The 27,971-nt window shown below is 46.3% G+C and overlaps 1 protein-coding gene across 1 annotated transcript in view; it reads right to left on the bottom strand.

Moving 5' to 3' along the window:
* Positions 1–12,754: 12,754 nt before the first annotated feature.
* The window catches only part of ANTXR1 (ANTXR cell adhesion molecule 1), a 168,587-nt gene continuing 153,370 nt past the window's right edge, over positions 12,755–27,971 (bottom strand). The window contains exon 21 of the mRNA XM_072746172.1: positions 12,755–16,711. Within this exon, the coding sequence (XP_072602273.1) occupies positions 16,451–16,711 (261 nt within the window). The 3' untranslated portion in view covers positions 12,755–16,450. The remainder of the gene's footprint in view (positions 16,712–27,971) is intronic.

Below are 27,971 nucleotides of genomic sequence, written 5' to 3'. Positions count from 1 at the left end.
GCATTTCTGAATTGGGAGCTTCTCTGGGGATATTTAGGGCAGGGGTCTCCCTCTTCAGCTGTGGCCCCTCCACGAGTCCTAGAAGCTGTGGCAACCTCCATCCTGTTTCATCCCTTGCCAGCTCCTATGTATTGTTTTCTGTTTTTCAGAAATGTATTGAACTCCGTTGTCCATTGTAGGAGTGTGACACGATCAGTGCTGTGTTTTAGAGACGTAACTCTGGAGCACCTGTTTGGAAGGCCAAAGCCAGGGAGCCAGAGAGCAAATTAGGGGATGGCTGCATTGTGTATCAGGGAATGGACGATGGCTCCTGAAGTTAGAAGGGAAGTGGGGCTGCAATGGAAGAGCTTATTATTGCAGAGGCAAAATCAACAGAACTTGGTCACTAACTAGAGGTGGCAGTTAGGAGATGGGGTCAGGATTAGGTGCCTGAGCCACTAGTGCTTGAGGTAAGTGGGCTTCGGGGATGGGAGAGAAAGAGGATGTGCCATTGAGGCGACTGTACCATATCCAGGTAGTCATGTCCAGAAGTGGCTGGAAGGATGGATCTGGAATGCTGGGGAGACATCTGTGTTAGGTGGAGAGTTAGGAGTCACTAACTCACAGGGAAAATTGAAATCATGGGAATGGATAGAAAGAGACTATGTGCTATGGAAAAAGCCAAGGTCAGAGGCCTGGGAAGCATTCGAGTTTACGAGGACTGTGCCTAAAACAGCTGGTTGATGCCCTCCCTGAGGAGAGGTGGAGGGGCGTGCGGTGGTGGGAGAAGTTAGGAAGGTGCCAGTACTGCCTCTGGGCGGCTTTGGCGTGTGGGGCCGGGGCCCCAAGGGAGGTGGCCTCGGGGGAGAGCCAGGTCTCCGAAGGGCAGGGGAAGAGGAGTGGAGAGAGGTTTTCCCAGAAATGAGGACTCGGGGGGAACAGAAAAGGGAGGAGAGCATTCAGAAGCGTTGGGGTGGAGGGAGGCCGCTCCACTGAGCTCAGTGACCGAGGGCACCGCAGCGGGGGTGTGGGCCGAGGGAGGGCTGGAGCCCTTCCAAACTGGCCTCCGTCCTCTGGGCTGTTTCCAGCCTCTCGCCTGCTCAGGTGGCCGCCTGTCGCTCCTTTACAGATCCGCAGCATTGAACCTGGGTCCCCGAGTGCTGAGGCGTACGAGCCCCCTGACCCCAGCCAGGACAGATGTGGAAACAGTGAGCGTGGCCAGCCAAAGTCAGCAGAGAGCCTTACAAATCCAAACTCCTTTCTGTTTTAACTGGAACGTCAGGACCCAGCTTCATTCCTCCAATCTGTTCCAGTCCAAAGGAAAATGGGCCATCTCTGGTCTCCTATTTTAGGGCAGAGCGTGACAACCGCGTGCCACGTGCCCGATCGGCCAGTCTGGCCCACCACACGTCCCCGGGCCCGGCCGCTCCTGAGGGCGCCTCCTTCCAGACTCCACGCAGGTGTCTTGATTGGTCTGAGGCCCTCCTGAACGTCTCACAACAGCCCGCCTTGTAGGTATTATATTGGTTTTGTTTGCAACTAGAACAAAAGGAAACTCAAGATCACACAAATATGAAGTGGGGGATGTAGAATTTATTTTATTAAACTTTTCTTTTGTTATGAAATATTTCAGAGAAACAGGAACATTCCAAGAATACCACATGACAGCTCTATAAGACTTTACCCTTAAGCCGTCTCTGCATCAGATTTTTAAAAGAAAATACGAACAAATCCAGTCAAAGCTCTCTGTGGCTCCCTTCCTGATGTTTTTTCTCCTCCCTCTCTTTAGAGATAACTGCTATTTGAAGTTGATGTTTATTATTACTACGCAAATTGTTTATATTTTTATTATACATACCATATAAACACAATCTGTGGTATTATTTTGCCTGCTTTCAAGTGTTGCAAGAACGGTATCAAAGTCTGCATTTTTTCCCCCTGGATTCCATTTGAGTACATTCAAGATACCCATTGGCGATCATAGATGGTTAACTTCAGCTGCGTTGAGCAAGTGTTGCGTTGTCAGCTCTGACACGAGGGGACCATAGGCCCTGAAGGTTCAGTGTTTCACAACTCGCCTCCAGTCCTGTGAAGTCAGAGTTCTAACTCCTTAGCTCCCTAATTTGGATGTTTAAGTCAATTTCCTTACTTCCTTAGATAATATTACAGGCTTTATTATTGGTAGCTTGCCTTGCTCAGGCGTTTCTTGCCAAACCATTCAGGGTAATGAATGAAACATGAACAGTATTTTCCACAGTGCTGAGGTGGGTGTAGAAGGTGGGAGGAAATGTGGATCAATCAAGGAGTCAGAGGCCATAGGAGTATCAGTCTTCTCTGCAATGCTTACAATAGTCTCAAGGTTCTTGCTTTTTTTTTTTTTTTAATTAAAAAAAATTATTTAAGCAATCTCTACACCCAGCGTGGGGCTCAAACTCAACGCTGGGGTCAAGGGTCACACGTTCTTCTGCCTCAACCAGCCAAGTGCTCCTCAAGTTTCTTTATACTCCCATTTCTTCTCGATGAGTGTCTTTCATCTGGCAAAAAAGAACTCTCCTAATATTGAATCCTACAGGAAGTGGAATGTTTGAGTTTTCTTTTCTCATGTTTTGTCTGTTATTTTCCATGAATCAAAGAAAATGAAGAAAAAAATCACAGCCATCTTCATCAATGATGAGCTCTTCAGCTTCTAGGATAGTGATGTACGACGTCTTCTGCAGAATTCCAGAATGCCCAGAATTTTCTGTGGTGATGGAAATGTCCTGTATCTATACCGCCCAGTACAGTAGCTAGTAGTCAGTAGTCACACTCCCGGTGCATGGAGCCTGCTTCTCCCTCTGCCTGTGTCTCTGCCTCTCTCTCTCTCTGTGACTATCATAAATAAATAAAAATTTAAAAAAAGAAAAAAAGAAAAGAAAAATGGCTAGTGTGACCGACAAATTAAATTTTAAATTTTCTTTTATTTAAAAAAATAATTTAAATTAGAATAGCCCCATGGGTCTAACGATCACCATACCGGAGAGTTAAGTTCTAGAGGATTTGGACCAATAGGTGCTGGGGAGTTTCAACAAGGCTAAATAACAGGAGTTCACGTTAAGTTACAACTGATTTATTTGCTCTTTCTTTTCTGAAATCTGAAGTTAATATAAGAAACTGAAGAGTTTGGAGACTATCGTACAGACTATTGTTTCCCCGAGAGCGTCTGTTAATCTGTTGTTCACAGTCAGCATATCTTTGTGATTTGGTTGCTGTTCATATGTGCCCGGTACTGGTGGCCCGTCTGCCTGCACCTCTCCTTGTCCCTTGCCTCATGGCTCGTTCAGTCTCCATCAGTCTCCAGCTCCACTAATTCCGACTTTTTAAAACCCAGGTTGTTCTTAGTCTTCCTCTGTTCCGGAGTTGCCTCACTCTGGGACATGGGCAAGGCTGGGGACCAGGACCAGACTTACTTCTAGCCTTGGTTCTGGACTCTGTCCAAATTAGCTTTCATTTCCTTAACTTTTATTTTGAAATAATTCTAGATTTACAAAAATGTTCCAAATAGTACAGTGGTGCAGAGAATCCTGGAGCATGTTCTTTACCCTGATTCTCATGTGTTCGTGTGGCTAACGTTTTTCCACCCTAGTTTTATTCTTTCTTCTTCTTCTTTTTTTTTTTTTAAAGATTTTATATATTTATTCATCAGAGAGAGAGAGAGGCAGAGTCACAGGCAGAGGGAGAAGCAGGCTCCTGTGGGGAGCCCGACGTGGGACTCGATCCCAGGACCCCAGGATCACGCTCTGGGCTGAAGGCAGCACTAAATCACTGAGCCACCCGGGCTGCCCTCTTTCTTCTCCTCCTCCTCCTCCTCCTCCTCCTCCTCCTCCTCCTCCTTCTTCTTCTTCTTCTTTCTTCTCCTCCTTCTCCTTTCTCCTTTTCTCCTCCTTCTTTCTCCTTTTTTTTCTCCTCCTTCTTTTTCCTTTTTTCTCCTCCTTCTTTCTCCTTTTTTTCTCCTCCTTCTTTCTCCTTTTTTTCTCCTCCTTCTTTCTCCTTTCTTTTCTCCTTTTCTCCTCCTTCTTTCTCCTTTTCTCCTCCTTCTCCTTTTCCTTCTCCTTCTTCTTCCTCTTCTTCTTCTTCTTCTTCTTCTTCTTGTTCTTCTTGTTCTTCATACCTCCATCTACCTCTGTATCTGTATTTATACAGATATTTGTCTGTATTTATATCTATTATCCATCTTTCTCTGCCATCTATATATCTATATAGGTATGTGTCTATCTCCCCTAAAAACAGGGACATTCTCTTACCAACTATAGCGCTATAGTACAGCCACCCAACTCATAAAATTAACATGAATAAAATACTATTTCTAAACTACAGACCTCCTTCAATTTTTTCCCAGCTGTCCCAATAATGTCCTCTCTCATAATAATAACAACAAAAAGCTTCCAATCCAGGGTCCAGCCCAGGATCACAGGCCGCATCTGTTTTCTTGTCTCATTAGTCTCCTCTAATCTAGAACAATTCTACAGTCTTTGTTTTTCTTTGGTCTTGGCCCTTTCTTTCTGAAGAGCAGAATACGTGAGCTATTTTGTAGAGTTTCTCTCAGTTTGTATTTGTCTGATATTTTCTCAGGACTGGACTTGGCTTGTACGTTTTTGGCAAGAATATCACAGAAGTGATGCTGTGCCCTTCTCGGGGCATCATATACAGAAGCACATGATACCAGATTGTCATCTGTGATTAAACTTGCTGAAGGTGGTTATCCGCCAAGTTTCTCCATTATAAACATACTATTTATCTTTTTATAATTACTAAGTATGTCTGGTGATATGTTTTGAGTCTATGTGAATATCCTGTTTCTCATCATACTTTTGCTCATTAGTTTCAATATCTCTTTATCATTCTTGCTTGAAACGATTGTTACTATCGTGGTTGCCAAAATGCCTATTGTCTAATTATATCATTCTTTCCGTAGTTGGCCTTTATTTGTGAGCATTATATGTAAGGAAGATTTTTTTTTTTAAGCAGTCTCTACACGCAACCTGGGGCTCAAACTCACAACTCCAGGGCCAAGAGTCATGTGCTCTTCCAACTAAGCCAGCCAGGTGCCCCAAGGAAGATTTTTTTCTTTATCTTCATGGTACATCTATGCTCCACTCTCATCTTGCCCTTGTTTGGTGTACTAATCCTGGAATCACTCATTTCTTCAAGGACCAGCTTCATTTTGATGATCACATGTTGGTTGAGTGAACAGGAGACAAGAGCCAACATAAGGAAATGGGACCCTAAAAGGGTGTATGAATGATCTAGAAAAGTACTCTGTCCTACAGATAGGAATAGCAAAGGAATAGCTTGTTTGTCCCAGTTGGGTTAAGGGAGGAAATTTTTTCTTGAGAATTCTTAACCACAGGCTGGCACTAACTCAAGTTTGTAACCCAAATTTACAATACCTGCAAGATTCTAAATACCTTTAGGTTAGAATTTATTTTAAAACAGTTCTGGATTGGCAATGATTCCAGATACTTGGAAGAAGCAAACATAAATTTTCTTTGGAGAAATGCAATCACAACAAAAACCTCAGAGTTTTCCATGAATAAAGTTCTGAGGAATGTGGGCTCAGAGTCAAAGTCAAAAAGCATTTAAGGAGACAAAGCACACTGTACGCAAAAGTCAGCAGGAACAACAAACCACAGAATCAGGCCAGCAAAGCTTTTAGATATGGGGATTATTGGATACAAAATATAAATTAAGCACATTTAATATATTTAGGAAAGAAAAGTGGTGATTCAAAATTTAAGGTACAGCGATTATGATGAAAGGTAAACAGGCATATTTGAAAGCCAACCAAAAAGGAACTTTTAATAAAAGACAGATATAAAAACTGAAATTAAAAAACCTCACATTTGTTAATTATTATTTAAAAGATTTTATTTATTTATTCATGAGAGACATAGAGAGAGAGGCAGAGAGACACAGGCAGAGGGAGGAGCAGGCTCCCTGTGGGGAGCCCAGTGTGGGACTCGATCCCGGGACCCTGGAATCATGTCCTGAGCTGAAGGCAGACGCTGAGCCCCCCAGGTGCCCCTCAAATGATGATTTAAAGAGAAAACTAAGTAGAGGTGATCCACTCATGAGCAGGAACACGGATCTGAAGGCGTGACCTGGAATGTATAGCAGGGAGACAACGAGGTGGGGAACATGACAGGCAGGTTCCGAGGCCTGGGGCACGGGCTGGGATGGTCTACCATATGGCTGATCCTGGAAGGCAAGGAGACAGAGGGGAAGAGAGGCAAGTTTTGCAGGAATGATGACAAAAAAATCATTCAGAATTGATGCAACATACATGCAGACTGTTAATTCAGGAAACCCAGTAGATTTATAGCAACAAAACCAAGATTTTCCGTAGACAGATAGCAGTGAAACTGGGGAATAGCAAATACTATGGGCGGCAGCTGATATTCCCAGTGACTGGGGGTGTGAGCCTCGAGGAGGGGAGCGGGGCGGAGTAGCACTATCCCCATTAGTCGTGCATCCGTGACACCCATTTTCATGATGATACTAAGTGAGAAACACAAGGTAAAAAAAAGTATTTTTATAGTAGGACTTCAATATTTTTAAATGGGCATATATATAAAGAAAAGACTGAGAGGGGATAAGTGAAGATACTTCAGAGGTTTTGTCTTGGTGTTCCAATGATGGGTGACTTTCCCTTCCCCCCACCTGTATCTTATAAACACACACGCGCGCGCACACACACCCCTGCGGGGAAGCGTCAAGCCGCCCCACTGACTCCTGTCTATGGACAGCCGGAAGGTGCACGAGTGTCCTTTAGCGGGTGAATGGCCACACACCCGGACGCTGGGGCATGTGGGTCCCACACTCCTGCCGGTGGTACTCATTGGGAGAGCCGTGTGCAGGGGAAGGGGATGCGCGGGGCTTCTCCACGTTGTCTGGCCGGTTTTCCTGGAAACCTACAACTGTTCCAGAAAAGTAAAATCTATTAATTAAAAAAAAAGAAAAGAAAAGAAAAAAGAAAGCGAGTTTTTGTTCTAGAGGCAACCACACTGACAGTAGTCGAGGCTGAATTTCACAGACGCGTGCCCAGCCGCCGAGGTGAGGAGGTGTCCTCACCACGGACCGGACAAAGCCCTTGCAGGCAGTTGTGAAATATCAAAACATCAATGTACAAATAAACAGCTGCTCTATTGACTGATGCATTCATGGGAATCACAACAACCTGACTGCTGATTCTGGATTCTTGCTGTTTTCTCAATGAGCCATGACACAGCTGTTGAGTCTCGCTCTAGGCATTTGTAGAATGGCAGGGAATCCGGTCCTGAGACAGGACATTTGATAAACAAACCAGGCAAATTGGAGCTGATTCTCCTGGGGACTGCCAGGGCTGGCGCCCTTTTTTTTTTTTTTTCCCTTTCTGGCACCTACCCTAAGTTCCTGGCATCTACTCTTATTTTTCTTCCCAGGCCAACTGCAAAAAAGGACTTGACCTCAACTGACCTAGAACGTGGAGGAATGTGTATGCATTGAAAAGCAATGCAGGATGCTGACAAAGTTAATGAATTTTTATAGGAATTCATTCAATTCAAAAAAAAAAAAAAAAAGGAATTCATTCAATTCCACCCAGGTAGAGCCCATCGTTTGGATATTTGCTCAAAGACAATGGGGGAAATGACAACCTCCTTACTACCCCGGGATCTCAAAAAACAAAAACAAAAACAAAAACATGGTCTCGGATAGAGCTTCCATTTCTCTTGTCGATTTGCTTAAGCATTTGGACATGTCGAGATTCTTCATTTATGTGTTTGTCCATTTAACTCACCTGGGTCAGCCACCATGTGACCGACACCACGGGCCCTTGTCCCTGGAGAGGCTGCGTCGGGGGGTGTCCTACCGTAGTGTGCAGGTGTGGATGGACCTCTTTTTCCTCTTTCTCCTGACTCTCGCCTTGACAGCTCCTGCCCTTCCATTTTGCTCTCTACCCTTTTCTTGCTTTTTCCTGGGAGTTGAGACCTGACTGGTAAGATCATAGGAACCTTCCATTCACAGACACTGCGACTGAGGGGCATAGTCACTATTAATTAAAAGTCCTTCTCTTGTGTTCTCTTTTCTTGAATCCGTCCAAAAATCTGTTTCTCTCTGCAGCAGAGATAGGAATTTCACCTTATTTTTCCCCCCAAGGAGGTCACCCTTTATTAAAAAATTAAAGTCCTTGTGGATTCCACCGTTATCATAAATGAAACTTCCATCTATTTACTCGTCTGTTTCTGAAAATTATTCCATTGTATTACCATATACCGGGTATATTGTCCATTTTCTTTTTCTAATTAAAACTTAGAATCTGCATTTGAAATTACTTAAACGTCTTGCTAGGTGTTCACTGGCCTTTCTTTGAATTTGCAGATTATTTGTGAGAGAACAGACATCTCCCCAGTATTAAGTTTTCCCATTTAGGAATGTAGCGCCACTCACTCTCCACCTGTTAAGGATAGTTTATAAAATTTTATAGTTGTCCTCCAATAGATTTTGTCCATTTTTTGGTGGGTATAGTTGTAGTTAATTTATATATATAATTTATATAGAAAAATATATGATTATATTTAATTTATGTATATTTTAAAAACATAAACATGTATAATTTTATATATTTTTCTCTGACAAGTGGGTCGTTTTCTAACCGGTCATGGTTATTGATTGTGCTGATGATGTACCCGGTCAGCTCATTGTCCTCTTTTATTACAGCTAAAAAGTTAAGTTGATTCTCATGGAATTTTTAAGTAGTCGATGGTACTGCCTGAAAATAATGACATTTTTTTTTTCTTCCTGATATTTATAATTACTTTCTCATTTTGTTTGTGTTTTTGTGCTGGCTAGAACCAAAGGTGAACAAGAATGGTGACGGCAAGGATCCTTTCTTGTTGTTTACGTTAAAGAGAACACTCGTAGGGTTACCTTGGTTCTTGCCCCAGATGCACCAAAGAATTGGGGATCCAAGACCAGAACCGGTAGCCGGAGTTTATTGAGTAGATAAGTATAGTATAACCTCAGTTATACTATAGTTATAAATATATAACTTTTTCAAGAGTGAAAGCAGGCCACTGGGGCAAGGGTGGCAATGGCACCGAGATGCTCGAGCTCCGGCCGCTTACACCTGCTTGTGTACATGTAAATTTGGCCTTGATTGACAGTTTTGATTGACGGCTGGTGTTTACGCAACATTCTGGTTTCGGCGCATGTGGCTGCCCGTGATGCTTTCTGTTATTGTATTTATTTATGTTTCGTATATTTATGAGTATCTAGTGAGCTTTTGTTGTGGCCTTAAAGGGACTAGAGGGCAAGTTGCACCCTTTGCAGGCAGGCTCACAAGGAAGTCTCCTTGAGGCTTTTGAGCCAGCTCTGTGTATTTCAACATCAAGTATAATGTTTGTGTGGGTTTTTGGTGGATGCCTTTTATCAGCTTGAGGAAGTGTTTTTCCTCCCTATTCCTAACTTGCTAAAGAAATTAAAGGCATTTTTTTTTTAAATCAAATGCCAGTGACTATTAATTAGAAGCAAGAAAGTATATTCCGGACATGTTGCTGGACAGGATCCCTTCTTGTTTTTACTAACCGTTCGAGAATAAATAAATTATCTTTATCTTTTAAGAATTTTATCTTAATAATTATCTTTATTTTTATCTTTTAAGAACCTCCTGAAAACAAATATTGGAAAGGTTACTAAAACATTGAGCAAGGGGCATCTGGATGGCTCAGTGGCTGAGCATCTGTCTTGGGCTCAGGGAGTGACCCCGGGGTCCTGGGATCGAGTCCCACATCAGGCTCCCTTGCATGGAGCCTGCTTCTCCCTCTGCCTGTGTCTCTGCCTCTCTCTGTGTCTCTCATGAATAAATAAATAAAATCTTAAAAGAAAAAAAAAAGCAAACATTGAGCTAAGCATCAAAATGCTGTGAGAACCAAAGGTCTCAGGAGGTGACATATGGAGTGAGCGGGGCCTGCTCGGAGTGAGCAAAGCTCTGCTGGCTTTGGTGGGGCCCATGGAGATGTCCAACAAGGGGTGGGCTCGAATCTAATTCCCCTGGAGCTCTGAAGGTCCTATTCTTCACAACAGTGATTACATCATTGGAGGAGATACAAATGTAAACGAGTCTGAACATCTGCTCGGGAAGCAAAAGCGCGGAAGCTGCACACGTTACGTGGACACTGGCGACGTGTCTGCGTGCGCACCGGAGACGATGGCTACACCCAGGCCTGCAGAGAGGAGAGAAGGCAGTCGGTGGAGGCATCAGGAGGAAATATTTGTAGCAAAAACTTAAACGCCTGTTTGAAGCAGGGAAGAAAATTTATCTTCCGAAAGAGATGACTTGAACCCACATCCTTCTTGCCTCTCGTGCCTGGACTCGCTGCTCTCACCTTCCTGTCTCCTTTGTTCCCTTCACGCCCTTCTGAGTCTGACTTTGAACCCCTGGGCCAACCCTGCAGGGACAGAGGCTGCTTTCTGTTTGGGATCCACCCTGGCTGGGGAGAAGCCTGTTACTGCAATTTCAGATGAATGTCAGAGTTTCGGCATCGCCTTTGTCTACAAGCCACTTTTTGCTTTCATGTGGAATATTCACCTCTGTCTACGAGATCTTGGTTGGAAATGCAGATTATTGGTGATTTCAAGCCGGTTTCTTACAGAATCTATAGGTGTCCTGTAACTACTTTCAAGAGTAAAACTAAGTAAAAAGACAGGCACTGTGTCTCCTGCAGAGTGGGGGTGCGGGTCACGGGGCGGGGGTGTCCAAGTGCTTGCATTGTTTAAAAAAATGTGAAGACGGGGGCTGTTTTTCACGGCTCTTGGGGATGCATTTTTGAAAGAGGCTGGTGATGGGTGGCTGAGAGGTCTCCTCTCTTATGACTTCTCTTTCCAAAGAAAATGAATGTTTTCTGGACTCGTAGCACTCAGACCCAACATCTTTACTTTTAAAATGTTTTGCAAGAATGCAAACCACTTCACTACACAAAAGCAAATGTCTTTTATGAGTTTCATTCCTTTTAATGTTTATAAGCAACTAGCAACTAAAGATCCTGGCTAAGGTACTGGATGTGCACAAATAAATGAACTTTTTTCTTTTGAGATTTAAAGAGACAGCGGGCGGGAGTGTGAACAGGTGTGTGTGGGGAGGTGTAGAGGGAGACGGAAAGGGAGAGAGAACCCAGCAGACTCCTCGCTGGGGGGAGCTCAATCCCAGTCCGAGATCATGACCCAAGCAGAAACCAAGGGTCAGATGCTCAAGAACTGGGCCACCCAGGCGCCCCTGCCTGGACATCTTTTAGCAGAATTTTGAGCTCTCAAGTGATTTAGGCGGAATTTTGTTAGTGGTTGCTCTTGCCTTATAAGTACATTGTGAAATGACATTTAAAACGTTAAATAAAGGAGATGTTGCAGTTTCGAACTCCAGAAATTAAAATGGTTCCACTTTTTATAGAGAAGGAAGAGTCTATATAATTAAGTGACCACTTGAATGTTGAATAAAAAGAAGAGGTGAGAACGCCTAATGGAGTTATAGGGCTTCTAGCTCGTTTAGGTATAAACTGGATGGAGATGTGGTGGCTCAGGTCAACATAATACATTGTAATCTGAATAAACTCTGTTTTGCATACGCCAACTCTCTAGCTTTATACCCAACGCTCGGTTACTGTGAGCACGTTTGGAACATACTTAGAAGGCCGAAGGGTAGTATTGACTGTTCCACACCTAAGAGAGACTCCAGAGAAACAAATTAGGAAAAATTGGATCGAGTGGATGAAAAATTGTGGATCTCCTGCTCAAGTTCACAGTCAGCACCTGATCAATGACCTTATTTCTGTCTGTAAAGGTTCCTTTGTTTGTTCAACTTAATACATTGGAGCCTTATTCAGGGTAGTTGAAGCGATTTCATGAGAAAGTTGGTTGGTAATGTCAGCAATATGTAGGATTTAAAAATTCTTCATATGATAAACATTTTTTCCACGTCTAGTACTTGCCTTATTTTATTTGTCACACTTAAATTAAACACAGCTGAAATTAATTTTGGGGTAAGGAGTGAGGTAGGGCTCCAAATTTTCTTTTTCCTTCCAAATCGTTGCCGGTTATCTCAAAATCATTTAACGATTAAGGATGTGATTTAAAAATGTGCATGCGCCCAAAAGGCTATTAAAAAGTAAATACTCCTGCAGTCTTGGAAAAAGTCGTGGCATGGATTTTCTGTTTGCAGATGGTTTTATTCCAGTTAAAGATACGTTGGAGGCTTAATGAAGGCTCATGAGAAAACAAACTCAGGAGCTAGCAAGAGACGCTCGTTCACCTACAGAAAATTTAAACGGAGGGGCTGACTTGAAGCTGCCAAGGAGAAAAAAATGATTTGTGTCAGAATGGCAGATGTAATAAAAATGTTTTGAGGTGTATACAGAAGGAAGGGTATGTACTGCAGCACATCTGTAACGCTGCCTGGTTTTTTGAGCAGCTGCAAACCTCTGGAGTCCTTGCTCTGAGTCCAATCAGTCATGGCCACAGATCTCGGGACGGGCAGCCAGACGCAATCCTAACTGATCCGTGCATTTTTTATTTTTTTCCTGAGGGCTCCTCTGTCTCCACTTTTTACTTTATCTTTTTCATTTAGCTTGGATTACTTTTTAAATGGTAAAACTCTGGCTGGAAATAAAGAGTATCTCGAACGCAGGACAGCTGAAGAAACAAATGACAGTGACGAAGACACTGAAGAGCTCCGTGGAAAAACAATAATGATTTGCGAAATACAGTTGAATTTGCATAGCAACGGTCATTTTATTATCATCAAGATGTTAAGCACTTTAACAAGATATACTTCATTTTTATAAACAAAGAGACGAAGAACCAGTAAAAGAGATGATTTTTAGGAATTTATTATTATTATTAATTTTTTTAAAAAAAGCAACTTCCAGAGTTTGTCATCGCGCAGGGTTAGCCCAGGCTCCTATAGGTACAGTGATAACTGATTTTTTATAACAATGACTCACCAAAGATCCATAACTGTCTTCTGAATTATCACAGAAAGAGGAAAGGATTAGAAGAAGAGTTTAATGTTAAATGCATTTAAAAAAAATCATATTCTAATTCTTTTAAATTGGTTATCCACGTACAATAACATAGTAGAGCTCAGATAACTAGGAAAGGCAACTGACTAGCATGCCCCATTCCCACCCGATGTGCATGAGCGGGCTGTTTGCTGCATATATCTTCATGGGTGCGCAAGCTAAGTCAACCCATTTTACACAGCATTAATTGTTCTTATTGAGTTGGCATTGGGCTGAAACTCGCTCACTATCTCATAATTACTACTATTTTTTCCTGGTTCTTTGATGGATTTTTCTCACCCGACAGTGTTTGGACTCTAGTGTTTACGAGACATCCAATCACCTGGGCCCACTTCAGTGACACGTTCAGCAAGGTGACCCATGGCCAGATCTCCAAGTCTACTGATTAATTCGTCCACCTGCTCTGTTCTTCATCTTGGTGAAAGAGAGAACTTTTACAGTCTCCCTGGAGGATGTGCGAAGCTCCGGGCCAGAAACTGTTTGTGAGCTGGTCTTCGACGGAGGGGACCACGGAACTCAAAGTTCTCATTAATGCTGTGCAAACAGGGGTCTCGTCATTCCGGTAACTATTTGTACATTTAGAAAAGCAACACAGTCATGGGAAAAACCAACAAGCACAGCTTGGTAGAAAAACCTGCCATGAAATATCATTGGCTTTATAATAATTTACTACAACCGTTCTTTTTATTCACACTGGATAGGAAATGCTTCCATCTAACACATGGAATACGAATATATACAACGAAAAGTTGGCTTTTATTAAAAAAAAAAAACTTCACAAGGACAATAACATGGGGGTTGAAAAAAAAATAATTTTGTGCAGTTTCCTGATCACAATCATATGTCTGCTGCCTTTTACAGGGAATGATACAAGTATGATGGATTTTATAAACCAGCTAAAGAATTTTCTTGTCTGGACTAGCCCACTATTGCCGTGTCCGTACAGTCTAGAGGTCTCACCTTCTCAACTGTAGTTCTAAATGACTAGGGATGACACGATGAGTCAGCGTAGGACAAACCCTGCTAATCCTCTGCGAAATCATCATATAGTTGCAGTTCCCTATTCATCAAAAAGTTCCCCCACAACATCGTGGAAACTGCACAGGGCTTCTGACTGATGTGCCGCTGAGATCGGAATGTCGCATTGTCACTTGATGCCCGCCATCTCGTGCAACGTCGGCGTCTTGGCTTGGACCTTCTTGCGGCCGCGGTGGGCCGTGCGGCAGTGGCGTGGGGTGGACTGTTTTGCACTGCCAGCAGTCAAAACAGTTGCCATGGGCTCAACGTCTCTACGCTGTGAGCCTGGGGAACCCATTCTCCCGTGGAATGGTCTTCCGGAGTCCAGCAATGTCACTGCAGGCGGCTGAGACATTGTGGCCCCAGCTTCGTGGGGGACTATGCTAAAGAAGAAGCCTAGTGTTCTAGAAAATAGACAATACAGGCCAGGTTGAGGGGGTGGCAGAGGGGGGGTTGCTTTCCTAAGTCCTGGAAACCATCTCTGATGTTAGCTCTACGAGAAGGCGGGGCGACTGGGAGTGGCGGGCTGGAGAGGGCTGGGTCTGAGGTACACTTGGAGAAGTGTCCTTTGGCATTGGCACTGTGGTCCCCCACTAAGACCCTCCGCCTGCCTCTGTGTTCCCCTGTCTGCACCTCTTATCCCAAGGATCCCCCAGTCCTCTGTGCAATTCCACTTTCTAAGTGGGAATTGAAAAAAAAAAAAAGCTTATCTCTCTCTCTCAGTTCTGACTGATGAACGGGGGCTGTTTAGAGTCGGTGTGAGGTCTGGGAAGAAATGCTCAGGCTCCACGGATAGTGCCGTGATTACCGAGTTGGTGCGGATGGGACGCACGCCATGTCCTTACGTCTCTGTTCTAAGCAAAGAGCAAGGATCAGGCTGGCGTGATGGGTTCTTGGAGCACCTTTGGGAGACCATAACCCAAAGCACTAAGTTTATATTTATTTTATGTTCTTTAAGACTCTGCGCAGTTTGGGAGAGGAATTTTAGGACCTGTGGAAAGCTGGAGGGGGAGATAATTTTGAATAGGGTGGTGCAGGAGGCCCTCAGCAGTGGCCCTGTTTTCACCCTGGATGGCGAAGCCCAATGTTTAGAAAGTGACTGTAGGGCTCACTGGCGACAACAGACTCAGAAAGCCTCGGAGGAATGGGGCGGACCCCAGGCCTGGCGGGAACTTCAAGCAGAACATCTAGTATATTCCTCCTGGGTGGACAGCTTATATGTGTGAGCATGCTGAAAAGCCAAGGAGAAGTACATCTGCATCTACACATACATGGCTTTTCTGTGGTTAATGAAAGAACCTGGAGATGGTTTCCATGTCATGTTAGGACCATGGTGTCTCAACTCTACCTAGAAATCTCTGGTACACAACTTTACCAAGAAAGAAAGAAAGAAAAAAACCCAGTGAGACTGTATGGTAGGTGCTGGTGACGCCATTTGTCTCCGGAAAATGGGGTCAGTCACTTCTTTGTATCTCAAGTGACTTAAACTGAAGCTGAATCTTGATTTTTAGCACGAACCATTAACAGGTTGCTCTTCCACAATGCCTGGTCCTTTGATTGAGTGGACCACGCTGGGCCAGGGCCAGCCACCTCTAGCTGCTGACGCCTGTGGATCTTAGAAACTGCCTGATGCTCCCACCAGTACTCGCCTGTCAATGCACACACCTGATTTCACGTACACAGCAACGTGGCAACATACCTTTTTCCATCCGTAAACACCTGCTCTCTTCCTCACTTGGACACGGGGAGAATTTGAAAGGAAAAGAAGGCAAATGTTTTTACTCCTCTGCAAATCCCAAGCGAACGTGCTTTTGGTTACCTGCCTGGTGTTGAGTTTCTTGCCACAGTGGGGACCCCCAGCTTTTCCCAAAGGGTTTTCACCTTCTTGGGTGAGGATTCCTTGGTTCCTAGGCCAAGGGTCCAGGGTCAAGTGATGGAGGTGGAGTGGAGGAGGGAAGGCAGCATTTAGAAACCCAGCAATGGTATTGCTCATGCATCCGACTCTGCGTTTCACCCTCAGAGAAATGATTTTATCATTGGTCTCCATGAGACACAATCCCATTTAAGAGCATCTCGGCAGTTTCACGGTCTCCGGAACCTTCTAGAGGTGATGGCTGGCTGGCTAGAATTGTGACTGGAGGTGCCTCATCATTTGTTCTCAGGCATTTCAAAATTTGTTTCTTTCTGCGGATCACGATTGTCGATGTTTTGGTGTTACAAACCAATTTTTAAGCTGTGTGAAGGTCAGTGGGCTTTGTCACACTCATTTCCAAAGCAGAAGCCTCCCCTAACTGGAAAGACTTATTCTAACACCACAGAGGAGCCTCCTCCCCAAAGTTTCTAAGAACCCAGAGCATGACCTTTGGGTTCTAGACAGAAGGCCTGGGAGGAGGTCGGGAGGGGGGTGGCGCCCTGCTGGGAGGTGGGGCATGAGGGGGAGGGGGAAGGGTGGACGGTGGGGATGGAATCGGAGGGGTGGGAGCACTGGGGGGTGGGGGAGGGCAATGGGGCGCAGGGGGTGGGGGGGTGTAAATGGGGGCAGGAGGCGGTGAGGAGGTGTGGTAGGCGTTGTTGAGGGGGTACTTGGCAGGCTGGTTGTTCTTGACCCGGGTGAAGTTGATGCAGCGCCCCTGTAAGAGAATCAGAGAGAAGGAATGTGAGCCCACGGCGGCTGTCCGCGGCAGGGAGGGTGGCAAGCTCCGTGGGCAGCCATGAGACGCGGGGAAGCGGTCGCGGGCTCTGACGGGCCCTGCTGGCCAACCGTAGACCCTGACAGCAAACGGAGCCCCGTTTCCTTATTTCTGGGCCGACTGTGTTGCGAAATTGTTAGAATTCATTTTCCTGGAGTCTCTCTCTCAAAGAGGAGGAGGAGGAGGAGGGAGGGGGGGACCGACCTTAACTGGATGCGTGGGGTCAAGCTGTGTGCAGAGGTCATCAAACGTAATGTCCCCAACAGCCTTGCCGGCCAGGGACCGTTATCACATGTTCTGTTTCTTGGATGGGGAAACTGAGGCTCCAAAACGTTAAACCTCTTTTCCAAGAGGCCACACAACCAGGAAGGGGTGGGGCTGGCGGTTCGAACCCCAGATCGGCTCCAGAACCCCTGTCCTTCCTTCTGCACCATAGAAGGCCTCCTGAGGAGGGGTCTCCACGTTTTTTGAACAAAGGGGACCTGTTTCACGTGATTTCAGGTGCGCTCCTGGGAGCAGACGGAGGCCCCAGCGCAGCTCCCCCTACCCTGTGGCTCGGGCCGAGACGGGCCGTGACCTGCGCTGTCGCGGGGTCCTCGTGCCCGTCCCTGTCCCCAGCCTTTGCCCTTGGGCCTCGGGAGCTGAGCGGAGGATTAGGAGGCAGCCCCGCACTCCCCAGGGCTCTGCCTCCCCCGCCCGCCCGCCCCTGCCCTGCTTGGGGAGGCCTCTTCCACCCGTGGGTGCTGTTGCACCTGCTCAGGCACCTTGGGTTCGGAAGAAACGCAGGCTGGGGACCTCCTACCGTGATTCGCTCCCACCTCCGTCCCCCCTGGGGCCTGGCCCCATCCTCCCCTGATGACCCAGGGCCCCCGCAGCAGCCTCTACACAGTCCGGAGTGTGCGCAAGTCCCGGCCCCCCTGCTGGATGGTGTCCCCTCTCAGCTCTCCCGCCAGTCCTGCCCCCTCATGACCTTCTCCTGCCGGTGCCTGGGCCCCCTCACTTTTTGCATCAGAGCCTCCCGCCTTGCCTGGGTGGGACGTGGACCACCTTGTGGGGTGCTGGCCTCCCTGCAGATTGCCCGTACCTGCGTCATCTTGTCCCCTCTGCTGCGTGTCCCCCCCCACCCCTGCAAGGAGGCCAGGAAGGGGCTCCCTACAGGCTGCCGGGCCCTTCCTCCCCCTCCTGCTCCTCCTCACCCCACGCTGTGCGCACCTGCACCCTCCAGGGTGGACCCCCACCCCCCGCGGCACCTGCCGGGTGGGATGTGTCCACGGAGGCCGGAGCTCCCCTCTTCCGCCTTCGGAGGAAGGGCCGAGGGGCAATGAAGAGAGTGTGTCTCACCGCGGGAGATACAGGCGGTGACTGGAGACGGGGCTCGGCTGAGGGTCACAGCAGACACATGACGCACGTTTGTGGGGGCTGGGGGGGGGGGCGAGCAAACCTTGCCTCGCGCACGCCCTCCCCACTCAGCCGAGTCCTGAGCCAGCCCCTTCTCTCCACGCCTCCTTCCCTGATGACACAAGCTCCCCGAGGTCTCTAGTTATGGTCTATGCTGCACACAGGACCCTGCAAACGGCAGTTGTTTGATGGGTGAGTGCCTTCCTCCCTGGGACCCGACGAGAAACTTCCGGAAGGCAGCAGCCTTCCACTGCTCCGCTCTTGGTTTAGGGATTACAACGCCGTCTTAGGTGCCAGCACCCCGGTTCCTCTGAGCTTGCATTTCACGAGATTGAACCAGGGCCTAACCTTGTTAGCTTCTGACTGGGGGCCCAGTAACCACAGAAATAAGCTCCCATCTTCTGGCAGCATTGCCCGGAGCTCCCGGATCAATGCCGAGCTTTCACGGGTTAGGCTGACTTTGCAACCCAGGGCCATAAATATAAATCCCCGTGTCCAAGCAGCCTCTTTCACAGCTATTAAACAGGGAGAGATAACAGGCCTCAAATGGAGTCGCTTGTGCTAAGGCCCAGGTCGGCAAAGCAAGACTCAATGCCTACCCTAACCGCAGTTAGGGAAAACTTTCCCTTTCCATTTCAAACTTTCCCAGAAATGTCATCTTAAACTCGTCAATCTGGGATTTCCCAGTTCAGCATTAGTGAGGTAACCTGCCTCGAAGGCCCCGTCTGTCCCCCAAGGAAAGATGAGGTAACCCGCTCTCTCCCTGTCCTTGCCCCCCGCCCCCTGCTTCTGCCTATAAAAGTCCCCATTTCGTCCATCTCCCCGGAGCTCCTTTCTATTTGCTAGGTGGGCTGCAGCCCGATCCATGAACTGTTAAGGAAAGCCACTAAGATCTTTAAATTTTATTCAGTTGAATTTTGTTTTTTAGCACAGCTTTATAAATTAAAGCCCTGGGAATAGTTTATTTATAATTCTGGATAAAGCTCTTTCCTTGAAGAATGTGAAAGTCCTAATGATTACCATCTGTGATGAATTCCTGTGACGGACAACTCAGAGTCGGGATTTACTGTACTACACGGTCTGCCCTTTGTTCCTAGACGTGCTAACTCAGACAAAGGGACTCGGAAGACTCATTTCCTCCGTGGATGAAGGAGAACGCTGGTCCTGAGGATGGAGCTACCGGTGCCTGGGGTCGTGTCCCCACGCGGCTTCAGATCTCCCTGAGGGCTGGCCACCCCTCGGCTCCCTCCCCGACGGGGGTGCTGCAGCAGGGACAAGGCAGGCTATCTCAAGGCCCCTTGACTTATTTCACACACTGTGACGCTACTATGTTTACCAGAGACTGTTCTGTCCAGAGATGAAATGGGGCCCTCCCAGCCCTCTTCTACCAGTAGGCGTTTGTTTATAACCCAGATCAGAATCCCTGGATGTCCTCAGTAAGGTGTGAAAGGATCCACAGAAGAAGAGGTGGCCTCTCCCACTGATCTGTCGGCTGTGGAGGTGGGGGTCGGAGTGAGGTGGGAGAAAGACCTCCCTCCTGTCGCACATCTTGGCCATAGCAACAGAGGGATGGGGGTGGGGCAGGGAAGAGGCCCCTTTCCTGGGGTCAGTAATAGTCCAGGGCTGCACCCTGGGGCTCCCGCTCCGGAGCACCAGCCATGGCCCACTAGACACCCCACCCACTAGAGCTGAGCGCAGCAGCCCCGAGCTCTTAGTAAGCAGCCAGGACCGGGTGGGGGGCAAGCTCGCAGTCTCCTCCGTGCCCCCACCGCGTGCCACGGGGTGGGGATAACAGTACCGCCTGCTGCTTAGAACCCTTATGAGGATTAGCTCGATCAGTGCTGATGAAGGCCTTGGAGCGGTGCCTGCCGCATGCAGGCCGGGAACGGAGTTGAGTCTCGCTGGAGCCGCAGATGCGCGGACACAGTGATGACCTTGTCTAGGGTCTAGGGTAGGAAGGCCGGTTGGAGGTAGTATCGGGTTTTCCGACTGCTAGTTTAGTGCCTTCTAAGCGAGCTGCAGCCTGAAGCCTCCACACTCCACACCTGGCTTCCAGAACAAAGCTGGTATAGAGGGGAGACTGTGGCACCCAACACGTGACCGGAGCAGGCCCCGGAGCCCCCTGTCTCGCGCACTCTCTCCACGCCTCCCGCGGCACCACACTGCTGTAACTGATGCTTATAGGACCTCCCACCATGCTTTGCACACACAGTTGGCTGATGATGTCTTTACACGTACTTATCGTCCTGAAGAAAGGTGCAGACCTGGCAGGGACGAGTCCCTGGGGTCGGTTACAGTAAGATGCAATTAGGACTTCAGGGAGGGTGTGGCTACAAATTAAGTTCTTAAAACCTGGAACCAGAGGAGCCAACACAAACACTGTAACACTTAGACCATATAATTGGCCTAAAGATCAGTTTACACGACATCATTTTTTGCTTGTGAGAGGATAATAGAGAGGCCAGATGTTCTCAGTGTCACATATGCCAGCAAATCTGCACCAGTGTTTGCTTAAAAGGTTGCTAGGGCGACCGGAGCTCTTGGTTCGCACACTGGTCTCTGTAACCCAGTTAAATTCTTTGCAGTATTGTTTTTGGGTGGTTTGATTCGAATCCAACATTTGGCCTTGACCTCAGTTTACCTCGGCTCGCTCATTTACAAAGTACGAGTGCCAATTATTTTCACACATTAGCAACAAGATATTCTGGTTAAATTCTAAGAAGAAAATGCAAGAATATCTCCTGCTAAGTGGTGGCTTAGCAGGACGCGAGGTGGCTTTTCTCCTAGGCTGGAAAATGCCATTTTGATTGGACCGAACCTAATGGTGTTGAAAAAGTCCAAGCATGTCATTTTTATTCATTATTTTCACTGTGTAGAAATGAGGCCGAGGGCTCAGGCTTATTTATATATGGTGCCCGGGATGACACGGCAGTACAGGGCAGACGTAGGACTGAAACCAGCTCTGCTTGCCTTCGCCACTCATCCTTGTTCCCTGTTATCCTGAATAGAGACTAAAAATGCAAAACTTTTCTTGAAATCACTTGTAGATAGAATCACATAATATAGCTCCTGGCCACAATCCATCACCTCTTGACATAGCTGTCAAGAGATCTTTCCAGAACACAAGTTTGGTCAATTCAATGCCCAGCTCAAAGTCCTTCAATGACTCCCCATTCTCTTTAGAATAAAACCGAGACACCCCTGATGGCATGTACGGCTCTTTGTGATTTGGTCCTCGCCTACATCTTTCAATTACTTTTTGCCTCCTGATTGCAGGATGTCCAACTTGGCCCACGCTGAGCCCCCCGCAAAAATATGTGAGAATATAATATGCCATTTGGCATTCTTCTCCGCTTAAACGTCGCTCCCCGACTGGTGGCTGAGTGTCTCTGAGATGGCCTCTGGGTCTTCTCCTCTGGAGATATTTATAGGTTCAAATTTAAGTTGGTGCTCAACACACACTGCTTAGGTCCCTGAGGGTTTCTGAGGTGGAGCAAGCCTTCTTAGCTCAGATTTTCCCCTGCAAGTTCAGGTTCTCAAAGGATCAAAGGTCCATGAGCTTGCAGTTGTGAATTTAGGTCTCCTCAATCACCCCCTCATGGTCTCTTTGGGTTATCTATCTTCTAGGCTCTTGGGGAAGGGCTGGCAAGAATCCTACATGCTTCCCTTGATTTCCACACTAGACATGTTAACAGGTTACATTTATTTGTTTATTTATTTAAAGATTTTATTTTATTTTATTTTTTAAAATTGCCATCAGTTGTAAAGCTTTTTTTTTTTTTTTAAAAGATTTATTTATGACAGGCATAGAGAGAGAGAAGCAGAGACACAGGAGGAGGGAGAAGCAGGCTCCATGCCAGGAGCCTGATGTGGGATTTGATCCTGGGACTCCAGGATCGTGCCCTGGGCCAAAGGCAGGTGCTAAACCGCTGAGCCACCCAGGGATCCCGATTTTATTTATTTATTCATGAGAGACACAGAGAGAGAGAGAGGCAGAGACACAGGCAAAGGGAGAAGCAGGCTCCCCGTGGGGAGCCTGATGTGGGACTCGATCCCAGGACCTGAGCCAAAGGCAGATGCTCAACCACTGAGCTACCCAGGCACCCCAACATGTTCCCTTTCAAAAAACTTTTTTGGGGGTTACTTTTGATTGATTTATCAGACGAAACTATCCTTCAACAAAACTCTTTGCCTAAATTGGAAGTGACACATTCTGAACAATCATGGCATAGTCATGAAAGATGACAGATCTCGTTGGCCGGGTTCCGGCTTCCTCCTGGTTTTGAGCCGTAGACACTGATGGTCCATGGAGAAGAAAGACAGGGAACTGGTGGTGTGGGGCTGTCGTGTGCTCTGTGGGTCGGGGCTGGGAGGCAGAGTTTGGACCACCAGTTGTACGACTAACACACTCATTGTGAAACCTTGAGTAAATCACTTCCGCTCTATGGGTCTAAGCTTCTTGATGTATAAAAAAATAAAGTTGCTGCATTAACTCAACGACACCCACGGGCCTTTCAGGCCTTAATATTTCATAGCACCACCAAAACTGGAGTTGCTTTTGGGCCTTTTACTCAGATTACCGTAGTCTGATTTCTTTTGGGACAGCCAGTCTTTTTATACTACTGAATTTGGCCAATGCTTTCTATTGTGCAGTTTTTGGTTCATCATTAGATTCACAAAATATTAAGAAGTAGAAAATTCAGAATTGGACCCTCCATCTTCTGTTCTTTGGTTACCGTGGTAAGAACTCAAGCTTGCCTGCGAGTCCCGAATTTGGGTTTGTGGCATGACCGGCGAGATGTGAGAAGAGCTGTGGGCTGATTGTGTGCAAAAGACTTGCCAGTGGTGAGCTCATGTGTGCTGAGTGTTATAAAACATCTGTTTGGGTATCAGGCACGCTCATTGGAGAGGGAGCTGGCTTCGGGAGATAGTTAAAAATATGCTATGGCTCCCAGAGATTAAACCAAATAGTTTCCTATGAACAGAGGTCACTTAAGGAAAGCGGATTTCACAGGAAGAAAACGAAAATAATCAGATGGAAAAAGTGTGACACGTGTGCCAACTTTCTTCTGACAAATACCTTTTCTCTCTAGCCTCGTCCTTCCATTGATTGTCGGGTTTGGAGGTATTTTTCAAGTTACAGACGGATGGGGTTTCTAAAGCTTGTCTTAAGTCAGTTGTTTAGGATTAGGAGCATAGTTTCTCACTTAAGTCACTCCTGTAAATGGGGGCTGGTTCTTAGGCTAGACCACAAAAGCTCACTGGTGTATTGAAGGCCATTGACGTAATCCTGCTGAAGTCGGTGCTCTAGTGAGAAACGAGACACTGAGTAATGAATGGCGGGAGGGCTGGGTTAGGTGACTTCATAGTGCCCCCCTCTCAAACCTATACTGCTCTCCATTTGTTATGTGTACATTTGTCCTTTTGACACATGGTTGAGGGCTGGCTATGTTCCGGACACCTTCTAAGGTGTTGAATTCAATGATGAGCAACCAAAACCAGCCCTGGTTCCCTTGAAAAATACAGCCCACAGGTAAAGAGAGACATGGGTCAATCAATCCTGCAAACAGATGGACCCTAGCAACCACATTTGCGTTCCGTGACGCCGGCCAGCAGCGGGCACCTAACCTGAACTAGGCCAATGAGATTCTCTCTTTCTGGAATCTGGAATTAGAACTGAGTTCCCCACTGAGGCAGTCAGTCAGGGTTGATCCTTTGAACAGAAAGGATCAAAGTGGGAATGGGGCGGGGGTGGGGGTGGGCTGGCTGTCTTCTGCAAAGTCAGTTCTGTCTCGAAACGACCCCTCATACCCATTCACTCCTCCCTACCCTCATGTCACTCGACCTTCTGTAATCTGGGCCTCCCTGTCCCCAGCCTTTCCCTTTTTCCAGTTATATTTTGGTTCCCATAGGAGATCTCTACACACGCACACATAAATGAAAGTGTGCATGCACGTGCCTCTGGATGTTTGTACACGTACACAAGATCTCTAGCTCCATATGTAGGTGAACATATACACAGGGACACACAAAGTTGTCTTCTTACTCAAACGCTTCAAGGCCTCTGCACCGTCTGTAGGAAAATGTCCAAGTTCCTCGGCACGCGGGCCCTGGCTCCCTTTGCACCGCAACTTCTCCTCTGTCTTTGAACCCTACGCTTCAAGCTTTGGTCCATCATCGAAACGAAGCCCCCATACTCTCTGGCTCTTTGGCACATTCGTTCACAGCCCAGTTCCACGACGGGGATGAAATGGCACAGAGACCCCTGCCTGGCTTCTTTCCCCTTCCCCGCAGCAGGAGCCGGCCGGGGGCAATGGGAAGGGTGTGTTGTGAGGGGAGAGGCCAAGTCCTTCTCGACTGCCTTCCCTCTGCCTCACACGTGCCCTGCCGATAGCTCTCATAGGGCAGCCTGCCTTTTATGTGCTGTTCATGCGAGAGGATCCAAGGTCAACTCTTTCAGTTGTTTGATTCATTTTGCTGACACACGTGCTGGCGCACTTTCCATAATAACTTCTTTGGAGGCCAAAACCAGGGGTAAGATGAAAGCGGAGAGGAAATATTTGGTAGCAAGAGGAAACGAGGAAAATGAAGGGGCAGGAATAAATACGGCTCATCTTTCGTGGGACAGGTGCAGGCATGGGACTTGTGAAGGATCCCTACTACGCAGTTAAGACTTATTTAAGAATAAAATACAGGGGGATCCCTGGGTGGCGCAGCGGTTTGGCGCCTGCCTTTGGCCCAGGGCGCGATCCTGGAGACCCGGGATCGAATCCCACGTCGGGCTCCCGGTGCATGGAGCCTGCTTCTCCCTCTGCCTGTGTCTCTGCCTCTCTCTCTCTCTGTGTGACTATCATAAGTAAATAAAAATAAATAAATAAATAAATAAGAATAAAATTCAGGGCGCCTGGGTGGTTCAGTCCGTTAAGCATCTGCTTGGGCTCAGGTCATGATTCCAGGACCTGCATCAGGCTCCCTGCTCAGTGGGGAGCCTGCCTCTCCCTCTCCTTCTGACCGCCCCACTGCTCGGGTGCACACTCTCCCTCTCAGTGAAAAAAAAATCTTTTAAAAAGAAAAGTTCTATATTTTCTTTGTGGAAAATTTGGAAAATGTATAAAAGAAGGAAGAAGAGGAGAAAAGAATTTTAAGTTCTAACACTCAGAGCGTTACCATGTTGTTCTTATCCTTTCAGACCCCCTCCCCCCCCCCCACACGAGTGGTGCATATATTTACAAAAATGGGAATCATTCTGTACAAAAATTTTTTAAATGATATACCGGGACTATTTCTCCCCTGCCATTTTCAGTATGATCTGCAATGATTGCATAATCTTCTATCACATGGAAGCACCAAATGCAGTTATTAAATTCTTTATTGGACAATAAGAATCCATCTAACTTCTAATTTTCTCTAACACACCTTCAATAAAAGTCTGAAAAGTTCTAGAATCAATGGTTCATCTTTGACTTGGATTTCTATATCCAATTTCATATGTGAGATTGGCCACTTTTGTTGTGTGCTCTTCATTTTTCATCAAGATCATGTTAACTTTACAAAAGCAATGGGGAAGATTTTCATTTTTATATATTCTATATTTATGAAATATTCATATATTCTATATTTATGAAATAGCATAAGGGTTATTTGTTCTTTAAAAGCATGAGAATTCTCTCTCAATCATTCCAGACATGCTGTTTTTCAAGAATGCAGTTCTTTGAAAAAGAACTTAAAAGACTTAAAAGTCTTTGCCACAGGTTATTGATCTATTAAGGTTTTGAACTCTTTGTGAGTCCATTTCCATAATTTATCTTTTCTTAGAAAACCATTCATTTTATCAAGATTTTTAAAGCATTTGTGTAGGTTTGTGCTTTGCACAACGGAAATTCTCTCTGTTAATTCTTATTTGTGGTGATCTCTCTCTTTCTCTCTCTCTCCTTAAAGATTTTATTTATTTATTCATGAGAGACACAGAGAGAGGCAGAGACACAGGCAGAGGGAGAAGCAGGCTCCATGCAGGGAGCCCGATGTGGGACTCGATCCCCGGTCTCCAGGATCAGGTCCTGGGCCGAAGGCAGACGCTAAACCGCTGAGCCACCCAGGGGTCCCTGGTGATATCTCTTTTGTAATCATTAATATTATACATATTTGCATGTTCTGACTTTTGCTGACTTTCAAAGATTTGCCAACGATATTAGCATTTCCAAAAATATTTTAAGACTTACCTCTCAGTTGTACTGATTTTGCTTTATTTTCATTAATTTGTTCTTATATTCATAGATTCCTTGTTTCTGCTTTCTGCGGATTTGTTACACAATCTTTTCTTAGTTTTAGCTGAATACTTGGCTCATTTATCTTCATTTTTCTTGTTTAATAATGAAAAAATGTAAGGCTATGATTTTTCCAAGTCCCCCAAGTTTTATTCGTGGTGTTCCAATTGTCATTATTTTCTAGAATCTCATAATGGTAGTTTTGATTTCTTCTCAGACTCAACATCAATTTATGAGGGTTTTTAAACTTCTAATTGCTTAAAAAAATTAATCCCTTATTAACTTCCAGCCCTTTTCTTTTTTGTGTGTGTCACCTATAAAAAAAATCATACTTTCTTATTTTATTTTACTTTTTCTTTTTCAGGTTTTCTTTGTAGCCTAAGTCATAGTCGATTTTTACAAGTTTTAAAAATAATATGAATTCTCAATTTGATGGCTGCACTGTTAAATAAATATTCACGGGTCTTTTTTTTTTTTTTTTTATTAGATTAAAGCCTCTAAATTGTTTGTGTAATCTGCTTGCCCTCCTGAGGTCTAAGGGTGGTGTGGGTTTATTAACTATTCCCCCTAGATATTTTAAACAATTCTATTTGCTCAAATTTTACTTTGCTCCTTAGTCACTGGGCCACTCAAGGGCAGTAGGGAGTGGGTCTCCCTCAGAGCAGTGGAGGCAGAAAGAATTTCTTTTGTTCTAAAAAACACTCTCTTCCTGTTTGGTGGTCTCTTGTCTGAAAAGACGTGTCTGCCATTAATTCCCTCTCTCCTGGGTGCGGGGCCATGGTGAGGCGGAGTCTGTTTCTCTACTCCCGCGATGCTGGGTTGGCTTGTAACAATTCTGAATAATGGGATCTGATGGAAATGATGCTGCGCTAGCTTGGAACCTGACATCATGAAGTCTGGAATTTTCTGCTTCCTGGTTTTGCGGCCCTGAGCCTCCACGCAGGCAGTCCAGGCTCCTCCACTGTACCGCGCTCTGCAATCCTCGACTCCACGCGGAGGAGCGCGGGGGACAGACGATGAGGCGAGCCGCCTTCTTGAACGTCTAGCCCAGCTGACCTGAGGACTCCAGCCCTAGCCACTCTCTGACTGCAACTTCGTCAGAGATGCCCAGGGAGAATCTCACAGCTGATCCCGGGCAGCCACAGAACCATAAGAGAAAACAGCAAACCAGTGTTCTAAGCCACCGGGCTTTGGAGGGGTTCGTCACGGAGCGACGCCGAAACGCGCAGCAACTCACCTGTTGTCCAGGAGGCCAGTCCTGGTTTGTGGAGCTGGACGTGGTGGTTGTTGTAGGCTTCTCCTTTTTTCCTTTTTTCTTTTTTTTTTCTGACTCTTAGCTTGGCACCCTTCCCAAAGTTTCTGGTAAAGATCCAGGTCTGTGCTCTACTTACTGCCTGCTTGGCTAGAACCCCACATCACTAGGCTCCTAGGCCCCCTGGAGAAAGAGGGGGTCCCCGGACGAGAGAAAGATATGACCCCAAAGGCAACCACCACGCATCTCCCTTCTGTCTCCTGAGATGGCCTTGCACCACGGATTG

This window comes from Vulpes vulpes, unplaced genomic scaffold (assembly GCF_048418805.1).
Source record: "Vulpes vulpes isolate BD-2025 unplaced genomic scaffold, VulVul3 u000000657, whole genome shotgun sequence".
NCBI classification, from domain to species: Eukaryota; Metazoa; Chordata; class Mammalia; order Carnivora; family Canidae; genus Vulpes; species Vulpes vulpes.
This window is presented reverse-complemented; position numbering and strand designations above follow the sequence as displayed.